The 19,122-nt window shown below is 34.2% G+C and overlaps 1 protein-coding gene across 1 annotated transcript in view; it reads right to left on the bottom strand.

The window, feature by feature from the left end:
* Positions 1–385: 385 nt before the first annotated feature.
* Positions 386–19,122, bottom strand: part of LOC116167039 (peripheral plasma membrane protein CASK-like) — a 62,303-nt gene continuing 43,566 nt past the window's right edge. The window contains exons 3-8 of the mRNA XM_031482276.1: positions 18,410–18,585; positions 18,237–18,359; positions 18,003–18,186; positions 8,149–8,267; positions 509–682; positions 386–454 (exon numbers count right to left, since the gene is read on the bottom strand). Of these exons, the coding sequence (XP_031338136.1) occupies positions 386–454; positions 509–682; positions 8,149–8,267; positions 18,003–18,186; positions 18,237–18,359; positions 18,410–18,585 (845 nt within the window). The remainder of the gene's footprint in view (positions 455–508; positions 683–8,148; positions 8,268–18,002; positions 18,187–18,236; positions 18,360–18,409; positions 18,586–19,122) is intronic.

Here is a 19,122-nt window from a genome sequence, read left to right as displayed (position 1 = left end):
CGCTTTAGGGGTTGATTTTCGTCCGTGAATCTCATTACAAGCCGATGAACCTCTACGTTGTTGATTCGCGTTGAAGTTAGGAATTTTAAAACTACGAATCGGAGGCAGACATTTGCCATAAATTTTTAAACGCTTTTGGGGATGATATTATTCAAAGAATCTTGCAGGCTTTATTAGTGCAATATAAATTTTCGTGTTATCGTTTGATTGTGTAAGCAATTGTGTGTCTCTATTTTCCATTGACTAAAGCATAGAAACAATTTATAAATAGGCCACCCTCCCTTCAATGAAACTCCATTCGTATAGGAATGTACAGAATGAAATAATGCTGCCATCTGTTTGAGGAATGCAAAATTGTGCAAAGTGCAAAACCGAAATCTCTAATTCATTTTCTGTCAATAATTAATTTAACACGAGACTTAAGGAGTTGTTCAGAACTTAAAAGATTTATTTGCTGCAACATTACGGTAATTTGATTGTAATAAATCAATGTTTGAACAAATCTCACCTTAAAATGCGCCCTGTTCAGTAGATCCCGTAGTTCCTGCAGATCCCTGTGATCGACGCCGCGACGCTGTTCCAGGTCCCTAACAGCGTCGATAGCGTTCCGTGCACGTTGCGCAGCATCACTAGGTGGCGCTCGTACCGGCGTTACAACTTTACTACATATACGATCAAAAAGCTGAAAAAAGAAATAGATCTAGGTGATGAAAAATGCCCAAGTTAGCATATATGTTTTTATTAAAGAAAAGCGACGTAGATAAAGGTAATTTCATACCAATACACTTATTATTGTAAATAAATCAGCAGCGATAGATGCATTACTGTGATACAAAAGTTCGTACTTTCTTGGCATCATTTCATGCTTCAACTTCTTACAATTTCGTAATCGGTTATAACCGCGTTTTTTTTCTTTAGAGGTCTTGTATTGTACAAAAAAGTTTATAAATTGTAATATAATTCAGATGTTTAACCCTGTATCGCTCGTACTGGGGAAATTGTGATGTAACTTAGCAAATAACGGCACTTGTTGAACGTGGACAATTTATAAAAAAGCTCACTGTAAAAACAGTTACATTTTTTGTAACTGGGATGAAGTTAAAATTACTGATTCACGAGTACATAATTTGATATTCAATAACTTATTTTACAGAAACGCGCAAATTTCATTTAATTTCAAGAGGAGAAGACGGAAACGATCAATCGCAATGGGAAAGACGCGTACTAGTGGTTCCAACAATGACGAATGAAATGCGCCGACGCATTACCAGATGTAGGTAATTTGAAAAATTTAATGTAGGTATTTAAAGCGTTCAACTCGTAAAGCTTAAACGGATCATTAGAAGGAGTTACAATGAGAGACTGAAAAAGGGTAGAAATAGAGTGGAGTTGAACAAAGCACAATATTTTATTGAAGCTGGTTAATTATTCTCTTATATAAAAAATAAATGGTACAATACAATCGAGCGCTTTTAATTACTCCAATTATTTACCGGTATTGCCGCGGTATTCCGTTTTTCTATGAATATGTACGTCAAATTACTTCTAGTTCTGAGTAGGGGGAAATTTCTGTTTGTTGAGCAGGTGTAAGTTAACGATGATCACCTTTTTAACGTGAATCTGTACTCAAATTAGCAATTTATAACCTAAATTATATACAAAGTCGGCTTCAAAGTCGTTTTATCGCATTATAAAAACAGCACCGATGTTATGAGCGCTCTTCACATTACAATTACTAAAAATAAATCGATACGACATATCGAAAGATCCTCAGTATCACGTTTTAACGACCATTTATTTTAATTTTACAAAATACATATTATAGTTAACAAAAATGCATCAAATTCATCTCATGGGCAAACTTCTTATTTTATATAGAACATGCTGTTTTTTTGCATTTTCGAAATCTGCATGAAAACCTAGGACCCAGGATCGGTTTATTCAAGATTTTTCAAAATTTTTGACGTTTCTCATCTGTTCTTTTGAGTCCTCTACCAGGTACTTATAACTCCGTCCAGTTGAATTTCCAAAAGTCTACCAAAATGGACAGTATACTGACTTGTTGCTGCGTGATAATGATATGGTCAACTTTAATAACTTCAAATCAAAAGAATTCAACAAATCCCCAGAGCCTGTTCGATTTGAAGAATTCCAAGAATGTGAGGAATTGAAAGAGCTTAAGAAATATCCAAGGACCGATGGACGTAAAGAATTTCAAAACCTGAAAATTTGACAGAAATCGTAAAAATTGAAAAGAATCTAAAAAATTAAAAAACTGAAGGAAAAACTGACAAAATCAAACTTTATAAAGCTAAAGTATCAAAATTTAAAAATGCGAAAAATCCGAAGAAATCTTTAAAATCTGAACTAAACAGCCCGAAGCAACTAAAAAATGGAAAGACAACTTAAGAATGGGAAAACCCATCTAAAGAAATGAAAAATCTGGAGGTCTCAGGAATCTCAAACGAACTCAAAAAATTGAGAGATTCGAAAAATCAAAGCGGACGATATCAAGCAGCCGAAGAACAATCTTAATATCAGAAGGAATTTCAATCTATCAATCATTTTTACTTTCCATTTAGACTTTTTCAATGATGAGGTGATATGATTGTTTTTAAAATTGTGCACAAAATTCCATGAATACAAGTGAAAATGTCAAAAGTGTTACAACGTTTGTGGTTCCACATTAACAAACATTGCGTTTCTAAAAGGTTTCCAATGCTGTGCGTCGCGAATAAACGTTCTATATAATTTTCTCCTTGTAAATACACCGTCTTGCAGCCCCAAATAGAAATGGCCGTATTCCCTTATGCCCTCGACACAGGAAACAACGGAACGGCCAGGTATGTCTGTGTTTTTTTGACTACTAATGTATACTAATGTATACTAAACCTACAGAATTTGTACATTGCATATACACGCGGGCTCGCCATGCTAATTGCAATATTGGTTGTAGTACGTACACTATACATATAAATGATACACATAGTGTCGACGCATCTGCGTTTCGTCAAATATAAATTAAGATCACCCTGAAGAGTTCAAAATTCAATTATCTGTAACTAATGAAAAGAAGAATTCAATATTTCACGACAAATTAGGTTTACTAAAACTTCCCGAGCATCATTCTCAAGCAACTGTCTATTTTCCCGAGAACGCAACTATGTAGGGCGATTATCAATTTAATATTACCTACTGTCTTTCTTTGACTATGTCAAATTATAATACGTATCCGCTGATTTCAAACCTACAGACAATAAAACAAAATATACTTATTTAAACAATACTAATATTGTCACACAGTGAACGAATGGTTATTGAGGTAGCAGAATTTTATGAGGGAAAATAAATTTAATACTATAAACAATCCTTTCGTATCATTCCTTGTTTGAACTAAAGCGGCTATAAATTTGAAAATTTACATGATAGGTACACTCTGTATATTTTGAAATTTTTGATTTTTACAGACATTTTTGCAATGATACGTTGTTTTAGATAATCTATATAAGAGGTTGCTCAAACAAAAACTTAATCAACATGCAAAATAATAGAAAAAATATCAAAAATGCCCGGTGTTTTACAAATTACCTAAACCTTATTGGGCAAAGTGGGCAAAATGGATTTTTTTAAATATTGAGTCAATGAAGAACGATTTTGGTCCACTCGTGCATTTCAAAGTTTAAGACACTTCCTGTCAAACAGGAAGTAAAAGGAAACATTCAATTCGCGTATAATATCATCCACCAAAATGTTATACTCACACCTCCAATTTCAATTAATTTCAATTAAGCTCTAACCCTCCCCCATACTCGTGCGTTATTTAAAAGGGCGTGTTGGTTGCTACATGTTCCGATTTTTCTTTCCAAAAATTCTCCAAAAAGAAGAGTGCAAGTTCTGAAAGCAAGGGGTTAATCCAGGAAAAGGGGGTTCTAAAATTTCGTTCAGGGAGAATTAAGGACTTTCTTTAAATTGCTTGTAAATGGCTTTAATTTCCAAAAAGTCCAGTCGAAACCCTTTAACACAAAAATGGAAGATCCTCAAGTTGATTATCTAAATGGAGAACAAGAATAGGGAATATGCATGTGGTTTAAAATTACTTGATTCTTTCTACCGCGAATATTTATTGTCCTGGCATTATACGTAAACCATTACTATCTTATTTAGTTGTTTTTAATTAATTGCAAAAAAATGTTAATTCAAAAGTGCAAAATAAGTGAACGAAATTGCGAAACTAAATCCAAGAGTGGTTGGGAAACTCGCACCCCCCGCATGGGGTTGGATTATAGTGGATATAGAAGCTGCGTTCAGTTTGACCTACATACCCGGAAGGACAATCCTTACAGGTGACTGTAAATGCCTGAACGAGTGAAAGGGTCAACGAGATCTTTAGTGTGGGTTGATGTGAGCGGACCAAAACGAAACGGAGACGTGATGTTTATGCAGAAATTTGCAGAAGAAATTGTAAACCGGGCGTATATAAGGACGTATTTGTAGTCTGAGGTTGAAGACTTGAGAGTGGTTTTGGGCACGGACACGGTAATGATCGAAATTTATTGGTAAAGGTTGGATATCAAATTGAATGGGTATTTATTGCCTCTGACAATTTGTGGGATAGTACAAAACTCAGTGGAGTTGAGAAGTCTATGGTAAAAGAAACTGAGGGAGGATAGCTTTTTATGCTAGAGGATGAAAGAAATCGAAGGAGATAACATGGTCAGTGGTATTAGGTTTTCTATATCACAAGTTAAGAGAACGCTTTTTGATAAATTACTTGAACACGTAAATTCTGTTTGATGCAACACAAACAGATCCGTCGGTTTCCGCGCGGTGCCGGTGGATTCAATCTGCGCAGAAAACGTATCCTGAACTAGTCCTAAATTTGAAGAAACCTTCGATCTAAGCGAATTACGTGCAGATGTAATAAAAAGGAACAAACGCTAGCAGAAACGGAGAATGTGAAAGTATTTCGATAATGATGATAAGGAATAGAGGACACTGGGCCCTATGATACAAAGAATATATACGAGACATAAGTGACAAACTGAAAAAAGTCCGAAAATGTTGGGCTTTTGGCCCTCCTCCAAGTTAGCACACGGTCCTCGAGGCCGAAAACTTAGCATCCTGATGGTGTGCCCCCAAGCACCCAGTGAAAATTCCATTAACTTTGGAATACTTGCTAGATAAAAGGCGATATCGAACCGGACTATATTTTTTACAATTCAATTTAATAAAACCCAGTTTGAATTATTTATCAACAAGAACTGCCCGAACGATTCTTTTATTATAGCTACAATACCGTTTTAAATATATGTGGAAGGGATTCTGGATTACAATCAATGATACAAAAATAAGGTAGCAAAAGTTGTAGTAGTAATAGTGCCGCAGAATTAAGCTTGAAGTATTTAAATAACTTACAAGGTTCGTAGTGCTAATTAAAGTTAGGTTATATAGTATAAAAATTCTTCGATTAGAAGTTATCAAACAAACACTGAAAACCACCGACTCTCTGCCATTATAAAAGCTGCGAAAAAGCTGTGACAAAAAGTGATAATTCTATATTTTATAAACATCTCGCATCGTGCAAAGGAGAATAAAATACTCTTTAACCATATAAAAATCCCATAACGCCGTCTTGTATTTTATTTTGATTTCATTTTTGGGGTTGAGAAACTTTCACATTAATCTTAACAAGTAAGACGTTATTTATTGGAAATCGGTGGTTTTCAGTTTTTGTTTAAATAATACTTAGATAATCGCGCCAATTACCAAAAAGAGGCTTTTTCTTCTTGAATTGATTACAATGGCCAAACGTAATAACATTCTTTGAATGGTACACTCTGTAAATTTTTAAATATTGTGAAAGAAAATAAAGTTCTGAATAAAAAACCTGTAGCACATAAGAGCACTCTTAATTAATTTTAACAAACCTAAACACAGTCAATCTAAATTATTATAGCCACAGGTCTCCAAAAATCCGCTTAGAAACACAGTGCTAAAGTGTTATCTTGCAAAATATTGAATTTTCAGACTCGTAATCTAATATTCCATTTATTTAAGTTCAACAACCCAGTATGAGAACTAAGTGGAACCAATCTTAAAACCGTTGCAAGCCAAAATTTAAATTTCAGCGAAGAATTTAAGGACGATTAAAGCACCTGCAACCGATAAAATTTATTTACCGTTACCTTCAGATTCGAACAAGCTACTAAATTTGAAACTTTTATTCGTAATGGAGAAATCATAACCCCGCACCTAAGAAACCAATTTCTTTTGGAATTCACTCGATGGTATTTCAGACGAATTTTCCAACGATGGATATCAATCCGTAGGATTTAGCAAAAGCTAAGTTTAAATTACACGTATCAATTATTTCTTTCATTTTTAAGGACTTATTGGGTTTTTAAGACTGTAAGTCACTGGAATGTATTAGTAAAGCTAAAACTACTAAAGAAAATCAAATTCAAAAGTTGATCCCCAAATAGAAACCTAAAGTTTTTACTACGATTTCATTTTAATGACAACCTTTCAACTCTACTTAGTACAAAATCTCTGCTATTTAAACCATTTTAAAAGCCTAATTTTTATTAGGTAATATATGAGTACCTAGTCCAGTCATTCTAGGGTGAAAGGCGCGGTCATTTAATTAAAAATTTGCAATAAAACCAAAAACAACAAGAAGTGAAAGATTACCCACAGCAAGACACCACATGACCAAGACCTGAAACCAATCGCTATTCAGGCAATAATTTCTCCAAAATTGCAATGGGAAAGCTGTTGTTAATATCCACCGAAATACGGTAAAGCGATGATAATGGGCAAAACAATATTTAGGTACCTCTAATTATTAAAGACTGGAATACATCATAAATTAGGTACTAAATCAGTTAATAAAGTTTCATAATTGCAGTAGCGACACGTTTTGGCGTATTTAATTTTCATTCCCTTTAATAAAAAGTTCAAAGGGAAAATAAAAAGAAATTGAAGTTGAGTTTAACATTAAAACTGGCAACGCCTACAAAACCGAATTTATAATTTAACTTAAAACTAAGAAAAGTGTTTTCATTCCCGCTTACCTACTTTAGAACCTGAAGGAGGAAGGACTATCCTATACTTCCACTTATTTAGTTTGCGTTGCACTAAAATGATAAAGGTACAGGAAGACTTTGATTAAACCAGTTCTCCAAGTTATTGTCGACGCTCATAAATGTTTCATTATTGCTAATATTATGCGCACGTTTGGTGATGACGCGTTCATGAAAGTGTAAAACAAATTACACGTATAGCGATACTAGAATTCAATTACTGAAAAAGTACGTAACTCATAAAAGTTTGATGACATGCGTGTAGTGGTTTGATGTCCTGGCTTTGGATACGCGGTTTTGTATTGCAATAACGGTCTTTTTTCTACACCCTATGTCCCTATCAAACAAAGAGAGTAAAAAGAATTAGTTCGTGCAAAGGGTGTCTCTTTTTTTTTAAAATGCCGAACTTTAAATGACTCTTTTATTGCATGGACAACTTCCGATTATGTGTTAAAGAAAATATCCTAAAAATACCTTCCACCGGTTCGGAACACAAAATTTTCTTATTACTTTTTTACAGAGTTGCGGTTCTTTCTCATTTAGTATCTGGTGGATCTCAGCCTTGAGTTTGAGAACAATAGTCCGTGCAGCATGGGAATAGGTCCAAAATTTCACAAAACTACAGAGCAAAAAATCTCAGTGGTTAGTTGACAGTGGAATTTCAGCAGATAAAACGCCTCGGAAATGGGCCTTCCAATACGAATTGTGTCGCAGGTCGTGCTGCCCTGCTCAAACCAAAGAAATTCCAGTTTGCTACCATCGAGTTGAGGCCAATTTATCGCAATTTCGCAAACCATTGACAGTTTCAGAGTAGTGGAGAAAGTGTCATTGACAAATGATAAAATTCACAATTTTGCGGGGAAGGATCCCCCGAACCCATCTCTACGTGGGGGGTACGAAAAATACGATACCGAATCATCATCCTGGACCCACCCTTGGCGTAACAATTTCTTATAAAATTTTAATAATTTTGAATTTTTAAGTTTAGATGTTTACCAGAGAAAATGTTCTTCGTAAAATCAAATAAAAAATGAAAATGGGTACCTACATAAATTTGGTTACTTACCTCTAATAAGGAATGTAGATTTCTATCTTCTAAAAGTGCTAAAAGATGAGCTCGCTCGTGAGGTGCAGATTCTTGTAGGCAATATATATCATCTAACGAATCCATAATTGTTGCTACCGCTAGAACAAAAGTAAAATTAAACCGCGTCTAATCTTCTCAAAGAAATTAAGGATGGTCATCGAATTTCGTACTCTCCGCTGGAAATAGCTAAATGCAACACCAACTTTTTAAAAGTTTTAAAGTTATTAAATTAATAGTATTGGGTTGTTAAACTTTTTTCCTTTTTTCCGTTACAGATATTTTTTTAATAACTATTTTGATGACTTTATTGTTGACCTCGAGTTATGTGTAAAAAATGCAATTTTTGCAGCACATTAGTCTAATTATTACAGAAATGTGTGTTTATCTTTAAAACGCGATACTATTTTTTCTAAGCCTTGGCTGAAACCTCGCCCACTCAAAAATAAAGGCGAAATACAATAACATAAAAATAAAATAATATAAAAAACATAATTCACTTCCAAATTTCTTCCAGACAAAAATATACCTACCCAAGGCAGTGAATATTTTTTATTCAATGCCCAAGGGCAAAAAATTTAATGGTTCCTTTCCCTTTTGGAGTTGGAGTTTAATGGTTCCTTTCCCTTTTGGAGTTGTAAAAGCGCATATATTTAACAAAGCAAGATTTGTGTGCCACCAAGCTTACAATGTCCCCGGAAAATATGTGAACTAATTTTAACATAATTCAAATTGGCCAATAGAAAGCGTTCAAAAACATAACGGTACATTCCGTGCTATACTCGGTGCTATAATTATAGATTGACAGTCTACGCTCCTGTTTTATACGAACACGTCTTTTTCAAAACGTATATACCTTACATTTACGTCAGCAGTTTGCTTAAAGTGTTAGATGTAAACCATACCTGACCTTACTATTTTCTATAGAGCAAATTGGTGGAAAAATTGTTTAGAAGTCCTAAATCTTGAGTTTAGAGGGAAAAGTTGTTCATTCTGAAGCTCGCAATATAATTCGTCAAGTGGTCGCAATTGTTAAAACTTGGTTTTCGATATAAGAAGTGGCAAACGTAACTTGTTAATGGAAAAAAGAGACATAAGATGGCGTCTCGATATTTAAGAAATTTAAAGGAAAACGATCAACATGAAGGTGAAAGAGACCCGCCCTACACTCGTGCGAGACCGAGACCTAAATCCACCCGTCGCCGTCGTATATGGAGGTAGTATGTATATCGAAGAACAAGTGTTGAAAGCCACCGGCTGAAGAAGATGAATGGTTTATTGAGGATACTGATTAATAAAAAGTGACAGTTGACTCAAGTTAGATAACTGAATGAGGACTTTTTCACTTCAGTGAGATTGACCTGAACTGCGGAAGTGCGTCAGTAATGAAAACAGTTCATCAAAAACTTATATACAGTGATATTTATTAAGAAGACATAAGGATAATATGTATGTGTATTGTTTTTTCCTATGTCTACTTTTAAATGACAAAATCTCTTTTGAAGGGCACCTAATTTTATGCAATGAAAATAACTTCTTAAAACAAATAAAGATAGTTCAAGATAAGGATGTCTATCATGGGGATTTCGGAAACCATATAAGATAAACGATCGTCAAAGTATAGGAAAGATGCGCAATTAAAGAAAACCAGAAAATTCCGATTATTTCCGAAGATAAGCCAGAAAAACCGATATTTGCCGATTTCGCTATTTTTTTATATGGCCCATAAAAAAAATACCTACTACTGCATTGAGTACCATTTTTTATTACGACTACAACGAGATACGGTACATACAAAAAAAATCAAAAGGATGGTGCAACAGCGCACAACGTCTGAATCTTATTTAAAAAATTTGTCCCACAGGTATTTTCACACGATTCGGGCGTTGTGCGGGAGTGGTTGAAACCAACTGTTTTCAACTTTTGATCTTTTCGTGTGCCGTATACATTGTTGTTCGTAATAAAAAATGTTACTCAACACAGTATATGCTTTTTTTACGGACCATATAAAAAATAAAGTTGATAATGGTTTTTCCTAAACGAAACGTTGTATTGAAAATCGCTCGACGCTGTCTTGTAGAGCTTAAAAAGTGGTAATGAGAACGTATTTTTTTTCTGGATCTATTCAAATAACAGGAGAAAAAATAAACCCGAAATCGGCAAATTTCGGTTTTTCTGGCATATCTGCGGAAGTAATCGGAATTTTCTGGTTTTTGTTTAAAGTATAATAATAACACTTTAATATTGCCCATATTATTAAAGTTATTTTATATATCCAAAAAGCACAATTAGAACATGTATTTATTCTTTTGTGAAAAAGAATACAATTCTACAAAATTGACTGACAGAATTTTTCATTCTTAAACACGCCAACTTATTTTAATTTTTGTTTAAAATGGCAATTAACATTTTTACTTTAACACATATTCTCTCTAATTTTACCATCAGCACATCTTCTATGGTTTCGGAGATCCCCATGATAGACATCCTTATCTTGGATACAGTGTATATGAGAATGTTTCAATTTATTAAGTAAATCTGGGACATTACTTACAAAAAACACAAAGTTGGTTTATTTTATTTAAATTTGTTGTCTCTCCTAATTGTTTTGTTGAAGACGAAGTTCGTCCGTTTCGGAATAAAGTGTGTAGAAGAAGTTAAGCAATCATAATAAAAGATTTAACTTATAGTCAGGTGAAGTAGTAAACGTTTGTGGAAAGTTTATTAAAAGTGTATTAAAACTAAATGTAATAGCGGTACTTTAAAATGAACTTTACCAGCATCAGTATCGAATAAACGTTAAAAATTCGCTGATATAAAACTGCGAATGTGGTAAAGAATATGAATGACGAATTGATATTCCTACTAATTGTATTTAAATGGCAGTTTAATATTACTCTGGTTTTATCACATTATATTTAGGGAGTTAAAAAACTTCAACAGAAAATTGAATGATATTTATATATAAAATGCAAATTCTGCTCTAATTGCTTCTGTAAAGTAAAAACCGGAATTGTAATGTTTAAAATCATATTTTAAAATGGATGGCACTTCCGACCACTTCACTACATTTCGCCGTAGGTATAGGTAGAGAAATTTATACAAGCACAACTTTGCGGTGTTAAAAAGGTTCGACTTTTGCTATTCCAAGCAGTACTTCGTCCATATTAGGTAAGTAAACTTCTGACATAAACAAAGTCATATTTTCAATAGACAGTTTCGGTGTTACTACACATAGTTAAATATATTCTATATTCTATATTGGTAACACTTCTCGTCGAATAATCAAGGTGAATCTGAATGCCTCATGATAATAAATATTTAAATTATTATCCAGATACTATAAGACCAAGACCAAGTCTCTGGCTAGACCCAGTAAAAACTATTACCTGACGTATAATGTACAATATTTTATTTGTGACTGCTTTGTAAACAACAATAAACGTAAATAAATAAAATTTGTTAAATCTGGCATGGTAATTCTTATCAAAAATTGACATAAACTGATCACAACACTAAATATAAGCACAAAATTCGAGACAAAATCCCATTAGTGAAATGTACCTATTTTTTTTATGGTAAAAGTGAACATTTGCAATACCGACAAATGTAACGTTTCCGTCTATCTACGGAGATAAAAATATTTTGATGTTCGGTAGTTTGAAACTCGTAAAGAGTCTTTTTTACCACGCCAGACAATACCATTGGGAAAGCCATTGCTCTCCAACGCACTCTACGCTAGTTTAACGATTCTTGTATAAGAGTAGACTACGGGTAGATATAGCTGTATCTTATTTCATGAAATTGATTTGTCAAAATTACAGCGGTATTTCTTTGATCAGATCGTAGAAAAGTACAATAGAATTCGCGGATTGTATTCCAGTTCTCTTTTTAAAACGCATACTCATCAGCACAAAGTTAAGATACAGAAAAGTTCACTTTTAAAAGAACTTCCAATTCAAGAGTAAAAAGTAGAAATAAGTAAAGATTATATACTACGTACTATCTGTAAGTATTATAAGAAAACAAGCTAAAATTATAGTAAAAGCTTTGAAAGCTTGTAAACAAACTATTGGGTCGATTTTTATCAAACAAATATTACCTAAATCGCCGTTTACTTAGTATGTAATTTACGAATGTGTAGAGCGGAGAGGTAAATATTTATTACATAATGTTAAATTATGACTCGCAGGTAGTTTTATTTGTGAGTTATAACTGCATTAATTTCGATACTAAAACCCGAAAGTAGCCTTAATGTAAAAGGTAATAATAGAGTTACTTCAAATTGATCTGCTTTAATTCCGAGTATAGGTACCTACCACTCGAAATTACTTAGACACAAACAATTCGTAAAAATCTTTTTTCCTGTTGTGTCTTCAGAAAAATGCAAAAACACGTCCATTAGTATATAAAATACGAGATAAAATAGTCATATACATACCGTACCGCATTATTCAGCAGCACCCTCTAAACATGAAAATGGTTATTACAATATTATTTTGGTAGAATAGGAAGTATTACAGAATCACATTGTTTTAGTGCTTGGCATTTGGTAGATGCAGTGAAAGTGTATGTACATGCTGCTGCAAGACTCTATGCCGGACGGTTTCCATAAAGAAGACATCCCTTATCAAGCGAGCTAGAAAACTGCATCACCGAGATTTAAAAATCGGAAATGTATGGTGAACTTATTGATCGTGCGAAAACTAGTTCGAAGAATGGATACTGAAGACGCACAACCCAGTATGTAGACTCGAGTTTGGGACATAAAATTTAGCCGTTCACCCGATGTGAATAAAATTTTTTGAAGATATTGGTACTGCAGATTTTGAGCGGAAGGATACAAAGTGCCAGTTTCAAGGTTTTGTAGGCAGGGTTTATACAATCATCATTAGTTCACTATCATTAGATCATTAAGAAATATGCAATAGAAAAGGTTTATTGGTGCATTTCTAACCAACCAAACCATACCTTTGTTTCTATTGGCTATTTCTTAATGATTCAATGATAGTGATAACTAATGATAATGATGGTATAAACCCACCATTACTTTTAGAATGAAACAGTTTTTTTAGGCTATCATCACAAAAATGTTGATTTTATGGTCGCTTTTGCGGCCATAAAGTTTCACTTTATTGTACGCTTCTGTCAAACTTTACTTTATTGTACACATCTGTCAAACTGTACTTATTTGAAACTGATGTTTGAGAAACAGTAATCTGTTTGATACAAAGCGTCTATCTGGTCTCGCCCCATCAAGGATTGGGCCATCCACGTGCGTTTTTTTTCATTTTCGGACTTGTAGGAATGTTTCACACCATTTTGCATAATCACAATGTTCACATTTAAAATTATAGTTTGACGTTTCAATCTTTGCTGCTTGCAGACCGTTTTGAAGTGTAGAACCAAAACATGAGGAAGATGTTGTTGCTTACATTATTATACGAAGAATCACCAGCAATTAACCGAAAACACAAGTAGCTACCTATACCTACCATCAAAGTAGGTAATCAGGATTCTAATAATTGTACAGCATGTTAACTATAAGGTCTTGGAAGCCACAGTTACGAAGGACGTATTGCATTTGACATTATTAAAATCTTGTGCAGCGGAGGAAGTTGCGATTGTACTTTTACTCTCAAACGCCTGCTCTTATATCATATATGACATAGGGTCGCAACGCTTGCAGCTTCCAAAATTTCATTTTGGGTAGGTATCTGAACTGTCGCTATCACCCATTTTGATACGCACAAAAGACACGGAAAGATGCTAATTATAATTTATTACATATGACAGGAAATGCTTTGTTTTTAATTGTCTAAGATAACTATGATTTTCAGAAAAAATATGTTTATGAGCAAATTTTTGAATTCTTTTTTGATGATCGCCTAAAAAATGTTGTGTGCACCTTGGCCAAAAGTGATTTGTTAGGCCTCATCTGAATTGCGGCCTCGGCTACCGCCTCGGCCACAAACAGCAGCTTCGGCCAAAAAAGATCACTTTTACGGCCTTGGTACACAAATAACTATTCTTTTGATAGCACGTCTATTTAAATCTGATCAATAGTTATTTTTACACGCTTTCTACGGTAGGTAGTAGCAAATTGAGCGAGGGAAAACCAGGCAAATGGAAGGTGATTCGAGTAAATAAGGACATGACAAATATATTGTATAAAGTGTTCAAAATATGTACGGCATGATGGTTCACCCCTAAAAATGGTGCAAAATAAAGTTCTGAGTTTGGCTAAATTTAGCCTATAAGGGAAAACTTCAAAAAAAAAGAAAAAAACAAAATACCAGTACTTTAACTGCTGAAATTGTATTTTTGGAACGTCACGGTAGGCAAAAATCATCGGCGATGTTTTTTAGATCCAAAAATAGCGGTGCGCTATGTGGGCGGATAGTCAAGATAATCAATTTTCCTTTTAAAACAAACGTATGACCGGGTTATAACTGTGCGTCAACTCAGTGGAGGATTCAGGAAGGGGCAAAAGGGCAATTGCCCCCTTCGACAAGCCCAAAAAGGTTATAGACAACTTAATTTACAGTATTTCCATTACATTCCCCACATTATTTCTTTCTAAAAATGTGCAGAACGTATACAAAATGTTCTCCGTAACCGTAATTGGGGGATAGAGCGTCTTTGCGAGCGAAGTTAAAAGTTTTATTTTCACAATATGCCCCCCCCCCCCCCCATCGAAAAGTTTCTCTAGATCCGCCACTGCGTAAACTACGTTCTAGAATAAAAATGCATTGACAATACCTAAAATTACAGAAAAAAAACGCTATTTCAATACGAATTTAACAACTAGACGTTTAAATTTGGGCTCCTCGTGCTTCTATGTTCTGGGCTAACTTTCTATATAATGGTCTATATGTAGTAGTTCTAATTGATTATGACATTATAACCTCGCCCCCTTCTGAATGTTTGTATTTACTATGAGAGAATCTTATTTTAAGCCTTTTTGTCGGGTATAATACCCCAAAGATATCTTCAAAAATACCTAACTACATTTCCAATGGCCACCTGTCGATTTTTTGGTACAAAACACGGGTCCAGTCACAAAACTCAGAGTTCATACTCATGCAGAGCGAGTCGAACGCAGAGATCAGCGTAAACCAACGGCTCGTGCGAAATTCTGAAGTCTGTTGTACGGTTTCAGTCATAAATCACGGAGTTCATACCAATTCCGAGCGAGCCGAAGGTGAGATCGGCATAAACCAACCGTTCGTCTGAATTTTGGGACCAATATAGGGCTCCCGTTACAAAATGAGAAGTGCACACCAATGCCGAGCGACCCGAAGGCGAGCTCGAGCTCATCTGTGTCCTGTGGCGTACCGCCGATCATTAGTGCCCGGGGCGGAATACAAACTTGCCGCCCTAATGAGTTAGGCGAGGGAAGTAAAGGTTAAGTTTTAATGTCAGTTTTTTATTTAAAAAAATCTATCAAAGATAATCGAAATTTTACTAAATTTTAAATTTAAATTTTACCTAAAATAATGAAATATCACTAAAAATCAATTTTAAAATAATTTTATTTTTCGTGCTTTCAACGCTGCAAAATTCGCAATGACTTGGTCAAAATCAATCTCGTCGGTAAGGGTATGCTCTATTGACAATATAGCTAAATTGCTCAGCTTTAGTAGATCGCAGGTGGTTTTTGATCATTTTGAGCTTTGAAAATCTTCTTCCGCATCCAGCAACACTGATGCATATTGTTAAAAAAACCTTTCAACTCGTCTCCCAAGATTCTTTCTTATACACATTTCGTCTCATTAAATGATTGGTACGCATATACAAAGTTAGGAATTTTATCAATATGATTATTATTCTTGCCGCCCCTTTCACAGTGTCGCCCGGAGCGGATCGCCCCTCCGCCCCCCTGTCGGTACGCCACTGCCTGTGTCACAACGAAAAGGGCCCGCATTTTTTCGAACACCAATGCCAAACGAGCCGTACGCGAGTTCGCTCGAGCTTTAATTTAGACTCGCCCCTCTACGTCCACGATGGCAAACGGCGTTTAGAAACGGCCAAACACAAACTACACTTTATCAACCATACACATAAATCTAAGAAAAAAACGGCGATCTTTGCGAAAACGTAAAACTATTTAAAATGGCGATCCATTACCATTATATTCCACCCGAAATACTTGTCTAAATTCTGTCAAATCAAAATGTCTGTATTCAGACAAGAAAATGAAACTGGAAACCATCTTTCATATCACCGTATAACATCAGCACAAAATATTGCATGACTTAGGTGGAAAAAGATCGAATTTATTCATAAAATTACAGTCAGTGTAAACTCTAAAGAAAATCCATAGAAGACGAAATTGTTAACAAAACTAATCAAATTTTAATTGTAGATGATATTCTGTATTAGACAGCTACTGCTTTTTGGGCTAATGGAAAAAAATGAAAAAATATATTGGCTAACGTCTGTGTCTAAATTTCGTCCTTTTGAATACTGCTCAAGTTAAATATCCACTTATTATTTATTATTATTATTACCTTTAAACACTCGTTTTACGATCTAACTAAAAAACTAAAACCGAATTATGAAAAAAATATCGACTATTCACAATTTGTTAAACTTCAACTGCAAATAAAGCAGCATTTGATAAGAACGTTTGGCTGATTTTTCATATATGACTATAGAATAGAGGATAGGATTTAGTCAAGAAAAATAAGTTGAGATGGCAATCGAAATGTTTAGAGAATATTTGACATAATATAATTAGTAATAAGTTTAGGCCATTAATTTTTTGACATCATTTACATTTCAATATAAACTGCTACGAAAAAATTAAGTATGCCAAACATAAGTTTCTAAAAGAACATGTAAGGAGTTGATCTTAAAATTCAACAAAGTCTGATTACAAACTTTTCGACTCAAAAGTTACGTAATTAATGTTTCCTTCGCTGTTCTCGGCGTCTCGTCCAAAAGTTTTCATATTTGTTAGTGGTGAAATAACTTCATCAAGATATTTTAATCATGATCGAAATTTCAAATTAACACGAAATGGAGTAAATCTAATGTTTCTGCATACCTATTTGTGCAGGCGTTTTAAATGTTTTAATTAGAAAATTAATTTTTCCATTACTTATTTGTCATTTAAGCTACATTTTACATACAATTTAATCGTGTTGATTATAATAGGATCCTTCGTTCATTTTAGGCCTAGCGATTAAATTTTAAACGAAACTTTTCTTTTTTGTTTTCTTTTAATTTGTCATGTCAAAAATTAAGTTTAATCTCAATTCAATAGTTTTCCTTGAGCTATATCTTCAAATAAATACGAGCCCATCAGTCACATATGTATTGGACCAAAGCAAATATGCAACACCATTCTCTGAATTTGAATTTATTGTATTACTATATTTTCCTCCGCGACTTTTTATATTGACGGATATATAATAACGAAAACACAGCTTACTGAATGTAAAATGGCACAGTGCGACATCAACGAAAAAAGAATTTAAGAAACCCTATAATCGAATCGGCCCCAATTGTGAATCTAAACAACCCGGGAACACACAGATTATTTGACACTATGTAGTTTTGTCAATTCATCAACAATATCTAATCAATTGCAATTATTATAAAATAAACAAAACGGCGATAAAAAAAGTCAAGTAAGTAATGTCTATTTGTTTTGGTGCAATTATTATATGCGCCTGGGCTCGTATACAGCCTTTTGTACGGTGTCCGGAATACATAGGTAGGTATGAATACTTTTAACGCGGATAACTTTTGTTTGATTAGATATACGGACGGGCTCGACTACACATTCTGATTAATTCATTAGAAAATTGAGTAAAAAACGTACTTACCACAAGATGAAGCTTCATCATCTTCAAAATCCGAAAAATTGTCGGAATTAAAATCATCACAAGGAATCCATTTAATGGAATTAACCGCACTTAGTATCATAGTTTTTAATTTTCTTCTAGCATTAAATTTTTTAAGTTCTTCTACGGTGTCGTTGAGGTGAATTCGTAATCCTTTATCTCGCTCCTACATAAACCGAAATGAGAACAAAATCCCCCCGAATTAAAATTACTTACCCGTATCCATCTATGGCTTAAAACTTCTTGAATTGTTATCCTCTGCGAAGGATCCACCGTTAACATTTGTTTGATTAAATCTTTAGCGCTGTCACTAATTATTTCAAACTGAGCGGTATCTAACTATAAATAGATCAATTCAGTAAATTGGATTTGCTGGAAAATATAATTACATAAAGTTTTCCGCGACAAATTGTGTCAAGCAGCCTTCGACCGGTGCCGTGAAATGGAAGGGTACCAGATAAAAGAAGATGTAACATTACACCCGCCGCCCATATATCTACAGCTTTCCCATATTGTCGCCTTTCCACCACCTCGGGAGCCATGAAATGTGGACATCCTACGCGACCTGGAAAAAAATAATTTTCATAAATCGAATTCCGGTTTTCACTAAACGAAAACAAAAACATTTACATGCTCGGAATGTTCGACGTCCATATTGATTAAAACCGTAAAAGTCTACGCGAGAAAAAACACAATAAAGTAGTCGTTCCCTGCGAAAATCTAGCAATCGCACGTTCCATAAAATACAGCACAATACCGTATCGTGAAGGAGAACCATTTATTATTCCTCGACGTCTATGAAGTCGCACACAACCCCATAGTACCTACATACTTAAAGTGAAACTTAAAACGAGATTTTTTCAGTTTCACGAGAAGCCAAAATGAACGTGGGTTAACAAACGTAATTCTGCACAAAGCAGACCATAACATTTACTTAAAGGACTATTTTGTTATCGATTTTAATATAAATTCAAGAGTTTTTGTCTGGATGTTGAGAACGAAGCTATTTAGAGCGAATTTTTTATTCTAGCTCAAATTTCAATAATGCAAAAGTAGGTAAGATGATATCCGATTCACACCCTCCAGTTTCTAAACTTATCAG

Source organism: Photinus pyralis, unplaced genomic scaffold (genome assembly GCF_008802855.1).
Source record: "Photinus pyralis isolate 1611_PpyrPB1 unplaced genomic scaffold, Ppyr1.3 Ppyr1.4_LG3b, whole genome shotgun sequence".
Taxonomy (NCBI): Eukaryota; Metazoa; Arthropoda; class Insecta; order Coleoptera; family Lampyridae; genus Photinus; species Photinus pyralis.
Note: the sequence above shows the minus strand (reverse complement) of the source record. Positions and strands in the feature narration are given on the sequence as shown.